The sequence below is a fragment of the Peromyscus maniculatus genome, chromosome 22 (genome assembly GCF_049852395.1).
Source record: "Peromyscus maniculatus bairdii isolate BWxNUB_F1_BW_parent chromosome 22, HU_Pman_BW_mat_3.1, whole genome shotgun sequence".
Lineage (NCBI taxonomy): Eukaryota > Metazoa > Chordata > Mammalia > Rodentia > Cricetidae > Peromyscus > Peromyscus maniculatus.
The window spans coordinates 10,444,160-10,455,180 of record NC_134873.1 but is presented as its reverse complement, the minus strand read 5'-3'; the positions used below and the strand labels follow the sequence as shown (position 1 = coordinate 10,455,180).

Below are 11,021 nucleotides of genomic sequence, written 5' to 3'. Positions count from 1 at the left end.
TATGAAAATGAACCTAAATATTAATATCTATGTTGATAGATGAGTGATGCTCTCACTCCTCATCAAAAAGCATCTGTTTCCAGTGGATAGAGGATAATAAAAGGAACCAACAACTTGTCAAACTTGTCAAAGTGTGGAGAATAAACACCTACAAAGTGTTCAGTCCAAAATGAGACACCTAGACCAAAGTGTTCAGGGAAGAGAGTGAAGGAAGAGTGGAGAGAGTAAGAGACAGAATGCCGGAAGGACCGCCTCTGGGAGCCTGCCTTCTGAACACAGCAAAGACTCACAGCGGCTGGGGATGACTACAAGACTTGCAAAAGATCAAACTAGTCAACACTCCATAGCGGAAGAGAAAAGGCTTCATAAGGCCTCAATCTTGACCGAGGGGCCATTAGCAGCTGGTAACTGATGGAGGAGAGAGTTCATTATTTTCAGAGGTGTGCCCCTTGTAGGTTGACAATGACCCTGTCCTGGTGAGCACCCCATGAACATATGACCAGAGATAATTGAGTTAAGAGGAACTGGAGGGTGAGAGACAGACAGAGAAAGAGGAAGAAGAAAGGGGGAATAAACATTGATGTTAGCTTATTGATAGGTGACTGAATCTATCTTTCCCAATTCTTCTTTTGGTAGGCATATCAAACACATGGAACAAGGAAATGATACTCAGCTTTCAGAATTCTTTCTTCTGGGATTTTCAGAGGATCAGCCTCAGATTCAGCCTCTCATATTTGGACTTTTCCTCTCCATGTACCTAGTGACTGTTTTTGGCAACCTACTCATAATCATGGCCATCGTTGTGGACTCCCATCTTCATACACCCATGTACATCTTCCTCTCCAATCTGTCCTTTGTGGACATCTGCTTCACCTCCACCACTGTCCCCCAGATGCTGGTGAACATCCAGACACAGAGCAAAGTTATCGTCTATGTGAACTGCATCACTCAGGTGTACTTCTTACTGCTTTTTTCAGTACTGGACATCTTTTTGCTGACTGTGATGGCCTATGACCGCTATGTGGCCATCTGTCACCCCCTGCATTACATGATTATCATGAACACAAGACGCTGTGGATTGCTGATTCTAGCATGCTGGATCATAAGTGTTCTGAATTCCCTGTTACATAGCTTTTTGGTTCTGCGGTTGTCATTCTGCACAGACCTGAACATCCCTCACTTTTACTGTGAACTCAATCAGGTGGTACACCATGCCTGTTCTGACACCTCTCTTAATGACATAGTGATTTATATCGCAGCCATGTTACTGGCTGTGGGTCCCCTCTCTGGCATCCTCTACTCTTACTCCAAGATAGTGTCCTCCATACGTGCAATCTCCTCAGCTCAGGGGAAGTACAAAGCATTTTCCACATGTGCATCTCACCTCTCTGTTGTCTCTTTATTTTATTGCACCCTCCTGGGAGTGTACCTCAGTTCTGCTGTGACCCAGAACCCACGTGCCACTGCAATGGCTTCATTGATGTACACTGTGGTCACCCCTATGCTGAACCCATTCATCTATAGTCTAAGGAACAATGACATGAAGAAGGCTCTGAAAATACTTTTAGGGAGGGTGACTAGAAACAGACCAATGGACTTACCTTCATAGTTGTGTACTCATGTTTATAGAACCTAGGGTTATGGAATTAGCAATTGTGGTCTTTGGTCATACATTGTAATAAAACTTAGTCTCACTATTTCCTCTAATTTCAATGTCCATTATATTGTTTGTTTATACAATCCCTTTCTTTAAAAGGCTTAGTGTTCTTTCTGGTATCTGTGTTTTACTTTTTCATTTCTTATTTTCTTAAATAAATACCTATCCTTGGATCAAATCCTCTAGAAACTTCCACTCTTATCAGGAAACAACTGAGACCTCTTAAGAATGATTTATTTTGGAGTAACAAGTGTTGAGTTCTTTTTCTTTTCTTTTTCACTAAACAGTATCCCTAAGTTATACTCCTCCTATGGACATAATTCCACTCAACAGGTAAGGTACATAATTGTAGAGCATCTAATTATTTGAACAATACCCATGGGTCAGAGGTCAAATAAAGGGTTGTAAGAAGGAGAGGTTAGAGAGAGATGCATGGAAACTGTCTTCTGGGTGTGGCAGGCACTCATGAAATCACAGCAGCTGGGGCTGCCTCTACAAGGCCTGTTGTGTAGCAGTTTCCTTCAAGAGTAGAACCTTCAATCTTGGAGGAAAGATCATTGAGCACAAGGTGTTTGCAAGCAAGTGAATATATAGGATGTTCTAAGGGTAGGTGAAATATTCCATCATGCAGGGAAACTAAGTTAAGTTTAGAGAGTAAACAATTCAACATAGCTTGAGCAAGTCCATGAAACTAACTAGATTCAATAGACTTCTCCTTCTATAATCATGTATATAATCAATAAGGACTGCTAAGACAGTTGCAGATAAACTGTGTTGTCTAGAAGACTCTCAGATAAGCCATGCTGCCTAAAGGGGCTCAGAGCAGCTGAGAAGCCTGGAAGAAGAACGGACTAGCAGAGCTGTCTGTGAGAAGCTTAAGAACCAATGAGCTACCTGGAAAGGATGCTCTTCAACCTGTGGAGCTGCCTATAGGTTAAGTAAGCTCTAGGTTTTCAGCTTTCATGAGCTGTGGTGGGCTTTGGTGATGCAGCTCTTTGAGCCATTTCTGTTCCTGTAAGTAACCCCTCGCCCATATCCCTATAAGCTCATTGGGTCACCAAATTAGACTTTAGTGGTATCCTTATTTTGATCTGTCCTTGATCTGGGGTGAGAAGATGTCTTTTTGCATCTCACAAGAATGTCAACACATACCCGTCAACATTCCAGGATGGAGGGACCAATGGATTGTTGTTCTCTCTCCTAGCTGATGAACTACAGGTAGCTGATGGTAGCTAGTGGAAGAAAAGTCTTTCTTTTTAAAATAGGTGGACCCTGGTAGGTTGACCATGCATGGGTGCACACCCCCATACATGTGAGCATATGGACAGTTATAATTTGGTTTAGTGTGTTATAACAAGTTTAAGAAAGAAGACGTAGAGTTGGGAGGGGCATACAGTAGAGGGGTATGAGATGAGGAAGACGTGGTTATGATCAAAATACATTGTACATATGTATGAAAACCTCACAGAGTAAATAAAAATGTATCTTAAAATTTGGGTGCACAATTTTTACGCATTCTTTCATTCTTTCAAAGACACAGATTCACTATGTTACTGAGAGCTGTTCTTCAATGGCACCATCATCTGTCTTATAACATCTGAAAAGGTTTCATTGGGCTCCCTCACAATTTCCTACAGCATTTCAACTTTTATTTGACAATAGTAAAACTTTGATTTGTAGACTATTGTAGAAGTCAATGGAATCATTCATAAGTTAAAACATCTTTATATTTTGCTAAAAATTTCAACAATTCTAAAGAGGTGTCTTTCTTCTGACATGAAATGGATTGGTATTTCATTTTTAGGGTGAACATATTTTCGTTATGGCAGTAATAAAGAGTAACAAACTGGCCAAGCTGCAGAGGACTTCTATATCATGCCACCTCCTCCTGAACCTCGGGTATTATTACAGAAGAGAGAGAAGGAAATGACTGTAAGAGACAGAGGTGTTTTCACAAGGTAACAGTGTTTTTCAGACACAGCATAGCAGTTTCCATTTGAACTCGCAGTAGTGGAAACAGAATGCCCAAGATATGAACAAACTGAAGCCATGCAAAAATCCCAGAATGAGTAAGGGAATTCTGCACAAAGTCCCATCCTTAAATGGGATGACATTGGTAAGTAGTAGCTACCAGAAGGGAGAGAAGTGGTTTTCTTAAAGGTGTTGTTCTAAGTAGAACATGATGCAGTGAGTAACCCCACTCCCAGGAGGATATGGACAGTACAAATTAGATCACATAGATTAAAAAATAATAGGATACAAGCAAGGGAACATATATTGGGTTTGTTGCTGCATTCATCTGTGAGGCACTATTTTAATTAATTAATATCAGAAGACCCAGTCAACTGTGGGCAGCACCGTTGTCTAGAAAAAGGATCTTGAAATGCGTAGGAATAGAGAAATCCAGCTGAACACTAGCAAGTAATTGATCATACGTTCATTAATTCTCTCTTGGCTGTGGATATCATGGAACAAGCCGTTTCAAGTTCCCACTGCTCGGACTCTCCCACTAATTATCTGTAATCTGATTCTCCAAATTGCCTTTTGTCAAGTTTTTTTTTCCATAGCAATAGAAATGAAAGTAGAATGGGCTTGTGTGATAACTCTGGAACATCTCAGCCATCCAGGCAATCTTCCTGTCCTCAGTCAGCTTCTATGGAGTCTTTCGGTTGTTGTTGTTGTTTAATTTTTTATTAATTCTTTGGGATTTTCATATCATGCACCCTAATCCCACCCATCTCCCAATGCCTCCATATCCACTTCTCCCTCTTGTAGTGTTCCCCTCCAAAAGGAAAGCTAAAAAAGAATAAAAATAAGATAAAAATAAAATGAGGAGAAAAAAGAAAAACACCACTCCTCCATTTCTCCCACCTCTCATTGCCCCTTTATTCATTTTAGTGGCGTTGGAACCTGCAGTGTGTCACACAGTAGACCCTTTTGTCCAAACAACTTACTTGCAAATGTTCTATGTGTAATGTAATGAGTTGTTGGTCAGGTTCAAGGCCTCTGTCTTTGGTACACCACCAATATTGGACCCCCACTGACATTCCTCTCTGATATCCCGCTGTTTTCTGAGTCATGGAGAGCCCGTGGCTATGGTTCCACAGGATCAGTCCCTTTACACACTCCAGCAGGTCACAGATGGGACAGATAGCTGGGTGTGCCTGGATGTGTGCCTGGGGAGCAGCTGAGCTGGTTGTTCAGGCTGCTGGGACAACTCCTCTCAATGAGGAGTGGAGCTAGCCTCTCAGGCCCATGGTGAGGGGTAAGGCAAGCTTTTCCAAGTGTGCTGAGTCACTTGGGGGTGTCTTATTAGGCTGTCTTATTAGGGGGTGAGACCAGCTTTCTTGTGCCAGAATAATCAGGGTCCATTATCAGACAGATAATTATACAGAGCCAGGAAGGTTCAGTGTCAGCTCTCATGTGTGTGCATGCGCTCTGGGGGGATAGGTCACTCTAGGCCAGTGAGGGGTGGTACCAGCTGGTTCAACACATGGTTTTCATGGGCAATGGACATCCACACAGACCTCAGCTGCTGCAGGACTGTGTACCCAGATGTGGTCATTGTCAGCAGCTTGGGGTCACTGGTACCACAGCCCTGGGTAGCTCTACAGGCCTCTCAACTCTGAATGGGCCCAGCAGCATCGTGGTTCCCAGGGATGAGAGCTTCTTTTGAGACTTTCAGGTGCTGAGCATCACCTTTGGCCTCATCCTATCAGATGCTCAGAGTTAAAACCATATTTGATCAGTGACATGAGGTATAGAACGGTAGAAAAGGGGATTGGTTAAATAGTTCAGTTTGCAAAGGCTCGTGCTTGACAAAGTGAGTCCAATAACAAGAGCCCATATTGGGGGGAGACAGAAATGACTCCTAAAAGTGCTTCCTTATTTGCAGAAATGTTCCATAGTAAGCCTGTGCACGCATGTGCACACATGTATATATACACACACACACACACACACACACACACACACACACACACACACACTATTATATAACAAAATTTTAAGGAAAATACAAACATGTTTATAGAGTTCTACTCTACATGCAGCTGTCTCTGGTTTGTAACTTGGGACATAGCACAGAGCTATCTGAAGCTTGCTTTTGCAAACTTGTCAGTGGATGTACTCAAAACCTAAAGAAATAAGTAACTGATTTTAAAATTGTAAGATGTCTCATGAATAATGGCATAAGTGGAATTTTTGTATTTGCCTAACAAGGGGTACACCCCTCTCTATTTTGGAAAAAGAACAATGAAGCCAATTAACTTAGGAATTATGGTCTCACATCAAGGGAAACTCCTTGTTGTTGAACAGAATTGTGTGTTTCTGAAGCCACCAATGGAATACAATGCTTTGGTGACCTGAGACATATTTAACACAACTTTCATCGCTTTAGACTTTGGTAGAAACCTTGAATCAGGATGAAGTAAGCTGGTAGGAGGTTAAAGAATGAGAGTTCATGGGGAAGGAACGATGACTAGTCACCTGGGTTTTTAACCTACTCTTTGGAGAACAGGCAATCTTTAGGAACAATTTTCTTTCTGTGCAGAGCAATGTCCCATGGGGAGATCGTGTGCTTAGGGGCTGGAATAACAGGAGGAAAATATTCTCAAAGGAGAAGCTTCTGTCAACTTTGAGTGTCTCCCCAGTGTAGTCCTTCTGATTTGCAAACTAGAGCTACACATTAACTTTCTCATTTTGAAGTCCTGACCCTGGCTGGGGATTAATACTGCTCTCTGTCCTGCTGATTCATGTGCCAAGTACAGCTTCAGTTCTCCATCATCAGCCATTCAGAGGGGAGTTGGCGAGTTGATGCCCAGACCTACCTTCCAGAGGTCAATCCAGGTGAGTCCCAGAGCTCTGCTGCTCTTTCAGCAAGAGGTCAGAAAACAGCAGAACGGAAAATGTACATGAGAGCAAAGTTAACCTAGCCAAGGCTGGGATATGCAAGGGAGGCTTTCTGGTTTCATGAAGCTGGGAAGAGAAGAATCCACTGAACTCATTAATTGGGGTGAGAATTAATTTTTAAGTGATAGTTGTAGAAGTCTAATCATAAGAGGATGGTTTTATGAACTCATAAAATAGTTCCATATAAATGAGAACTTATATTCATAGGCCTGGGACATTATGGAATGTATACACAGAGCATTGTATGTTAAGTTACATCCAATGACTACATGCTGTTTTAATTTTATGGTCAATATAATGTCATATTGTTAAGAAAGATCCAATGCATAATATTTGCACAAATCCCATCATGCATTCTGTACAAACAAAAAGGTCATTGTAGCAAACTAAGCCTCTGCTAATTTGTATCCAGAATTATAACTGGGGCAAAGTATGGTTTTAGTGCTTTGCTGTCATGGTGTCTTCAGGGTTTAATTAGACAAATGATTTTGTCAGTGTAATAGGACAAATTTGCCCTAGTGTTGTGGAAGAAGAGTCTATGCATCAACACTGGAGATGCCTTGTTTAAAGACTACATTTGTTCCTTGACAATTTCATACATATGTGTAATACAGTCTTGACTCTCCCTCACCCTTTGCGGTCTCCCTCCTCTGATAACCCTTCTCACTAGGAATCACTTTCACATACTTAAGTGTTTTTGTTTTGTTCTGTTATTGAATGAGTTTAATCATAGCTGTCTGCATGTTCACGACTTTGGAACTATCCACTGTAGTCTGGTCGGATCATCAGAACTTATACAACTAAAGACCATCCTACCCACAGAATCCACATACTTCATCAAGAAGCAGTAGGGCTCCATGGGCCCTTCTATTGGGGGATAATTTTCATATTAATTATTACTAGAATAAAGATTTGATTGAACACCCAAAATGTATCTAAGGAGAGTAAAAAAAAAACCCAAACCCTAATGCCAAGAAAGTAAAGCTAATACATGAGAAAATTAAGGCATCAATTCACTGATCCGCTGTCACAAGAAATAAAACTAGTAGGTTAAACAAACATGGAATAGACAAAGAGAAAATAAGCCTATTGCTGTTTTATTGGTAAGCACCCCATTACAGTCGTTCTTTGCATGTTTCTTCTATTTATGCAAATAGCCATTGGCTTTTTCAAGTGCACACACAAGTGCCACCACAGCAGTATTTGTGTGTGTGTGTGTGTGTGTGTGTGTGTGTGTGTGTGTGTGTGTGTGTGTGTAAGGAATTAGCAGTGTAAAGGGTTTAGAGAAAGGGCTCTTGAGGGCTATCCATTGAAGAGTTGAGCAAGTTACAGAGGCCAGAACCCAGAGCAGTCTATGGAACAAAGACAGGTGCACCTCATCCAAGGATGATCCGTGGCGTCAGTGTGTCCCTGTGCAAACAGGGCAATGCCTGTGTTCAGAAGCTTCTGCCTCAATGAAGGTTCTTAGGTCTTTTTTTTTTAATGCCCGTGCTGGAACCCAGAACCTCGTGCATCCTAGGCAACACTGTCACACAGCTATACCAAACTTCTTTGCAAGTAAATTTAAGATGGGGGTCTCACTATTTTCAAATTCTCATGCTTATGACATACTCTGCCTCAGCCTGCTGGGATAGTCGTAATTATAGATGTGTGCCACCACACCTGACTTATGTGTCCATGATTTCATTATACCATGTATAGCTGTTCACCCTCCTACTAATTACTTTTACTGCTTTTACTTCCTTGTCCAAATTAAATAATTGCAAGAAATACCTTCCTTGAAGCCTTGCATGGATGTTCTGTGCATGAACACTTCCAGATGCATTCTCGGGATCCAACCTGTCTTCCTTGATGACTGTGTCCAAATGTGACCTTGTCCAGTGATCTCAGAGCACCTATGACAGACAACATCCCCATCAAATATTGCCTGTTATTACATTTTTTTTTCTGCATTCTACTTGCTGTAGTTTGCATCTTGAGTGTCCCCCAAATGTTTATGTGTTAAGGATTTAGTTCCCAAGCATTGTTATTGGGAGGTGGTAGAACTGTCAAGAAAAGGGCCTAGTGGAAGTCTTTAGGTCATCGGACTATGGACTGAGTGGACATTATTGTACCCCAGTCTCTTTCTTTTTCCATTTTGCTTTATGGCTATAGAGTGAGTAGTCTCTCTTTCTTTCTCCCTTTTTGTGGCCCCCTTTTCTTTCTCTCCAGTCCCTTCTTCCCTTCCTCCCTCTTTTTCTTCCTTCTCCCTTTCTTTTACTTTATGGGCATTATATACATATGTGTGTGTGTATGTGTAAGCAGGTGCACTGTGCTTGTGCAGTGGAGGATTTGGGGGCCCTGCCTTATCACTGTTCTCCTTCTTCTCTCTTATGGGTTCTGTCACTGAATCTGGAGCTGTCTAGTCCACCTGAAGTCCTAGCAGTTTTCTTGCCTCTTTCTCCTATAGCACTGGGCTCATAGGCACAAGCCTGGCCTCTTTTTAAAAATATGGATCATAGCATCTGAACCCAGGTCCTCAGGCAGGCATTCTTATCTAATAAGTCATATCCCAAGTTCTAGGGTGAGTGTCTGTTTGACCATGTGCTCCAACCCTGTTGGGCTGCCTCCATGAAGGATCAAAGCCACAGGGCCAAGGAACTGGGGACTGTGAGTACAAATAAAGTTTTCCTCTTTATAAAAATTTGACTATCTCAGATGTTTATTATAGTCAAGAAAAAGTTTATGAACACAACATTGATACCATCTGATATGAGTACTTTAATAAGTTTGCTTATACCTCATCTCCATTATTTTATTCTAAGAATTGTATTTGTCTTCACATTTCTTCACTATCTGATAGTGTCTAGACATTGGCCATATTTAGCTTTTATTCCTTCAGTGCTTCAAATGGTTTCTAATTAAAGGTTTTATTTAAGATTTTTTTAATAAAATATAATCACATCATTTCCTTCTCCCCCAATCTTCTCACCAACTCCTGCTATGTCTCTACTCTACTCCCTCTCATATTTATGGCTTATTTTCTTTTTGATGTGTTTTGTGTATGTGTATATGAATCTGTGTGTGTGTGTGTGTGTGTGTGTGTGTGTGTGTGTGTGTGTGTGTGTGTGTGTGTGTAACCTGCTGGGCTTATTTATTACTGCTTATATGTATATGATTTTACAGCTGAGCACTTGGACTTACATAACCAGGTATTTGCTTCCCTGTCATATCTAGAAAACACAGCAAACTCTCTAGTCCTTTGGATTTTACAGTCTTTCTCCCCCATTTCCTGTGATGTTCTTTAAGACACAGGTGTAGTTTTAAATGTTTCCCTTGGGTTGGGCACCCACAGGCAGCTCTTTTCTGCATTTTGACCAGTTGTACCTTTCCGTAATGTTCTCTGCATACTTCAAAACTAAGCTTCTTTAATGAAGGGTGACAGCTACACTTATCAGTGTCTCCATCTGGGTGTGTGTGTGCTAAAGAGACCATGGTGGGGAGATGTCTATTATCAAGGTGGTCCAAACTTGAGGGAGAGGGGCCATGAGAATGTCACAATCCTAAAGTTAATTTAACACATGAACTTTGGGTAGAGGTTGAGTATGACATGGGCATTACTAATCAGAAATAACACACAGAATCTCCTAGGGGGATTCATATGAAATAAATAAATAGATTGGGTGCCTCTACAAGTTTGGGCTTGTAGCGTTGCTCAATGTATAGAGTGCTTGACTAAGTTGTCTGGCCAAGAACCTTTTGGTTGGGGAATTCATGGGCTCTGGTAAAAAAAAAAAATTATACCTATTGTTTTGTTAAGTGAGCATCACATTTTCTTCTGAATATTTATGTCTATAAATCAATGAAGCTGTTAGTTTCCATCAGAGAAGCTTCTTTTTTCCAGTGAACAGAGGATAATATAAAAACCCATAAGTGGTCAAAATGTAGAGAATAAGTGTCTACAGAATACTCAGCCCTAAATGAGACTTCTACAGCACAAGCCTCCCCTCTGGGCTCAGGGAACACCACAGGAAGGGAAGCAGATAGTAAGATGCTGAGAACAGTGAGGACTTAGTGAAATAGTGGCTTCTGGACGTGACAACGCGAGTAACCTAATGAACTCACAGTACCTAGAGTAGCTTTCCAATGACCTGCACAAGATCAACATGCCTCCATGAAGAGAGAAGGGCTGACAAGGTCTCATCCCTAGCTGAGGAGTCATTTGCAGTGATGGCTGCTGAAAAGAGTCAGTTCTCTTCAGGGGTGTGGTCCCTGGTAGGTTGACCATGCCCCAGCCTCAGTGGATAGCCTCACATAAATAGGTATAAGGGCAGCTCTAAAAGAGTCCAGAGGTCCATGATATAAATGAAAGGAGGGAAGGATGGAAGAAAGAAAAGAAGCAGCATTGATATCAGGACACTGATGGGTAACTGAGTCCTTCTCCAATCCTTCTTTTGGTAGGCATATCAAACAT

General features: G+C 41.4%; 1 protein-coding gene across 1 annotated transcript; it reads left to right on the top strand.

The window, feature by feature from the left end:
• The first annotated feature begins 649 nt into the window (after window positions 1–649).
• Window positions 650–1,609, top strand: LOC143266786 (olfactory receptor 7A40-like). Its single transcript, XM_042266965.2, has one exon. It carries the CDS (start codon window positions 650–652, stop codon window positions 1,607–1,609), a length of 960 nt encoding a protein of 319 aa, XP_042122899.2.
• Window positions 1,610–11,021: the final 9,412 nt, after the last annotated feature.

What these genes read in the sequence shown, in the direction of transcription:
- LOC143266786 (XM_042266965.2), top strand. Translation starts at nt 650, where the DNA reads ATGGAACAAGGAAATGATACTCAGCTTTCAGAATTCTTTCTTCTGGGA.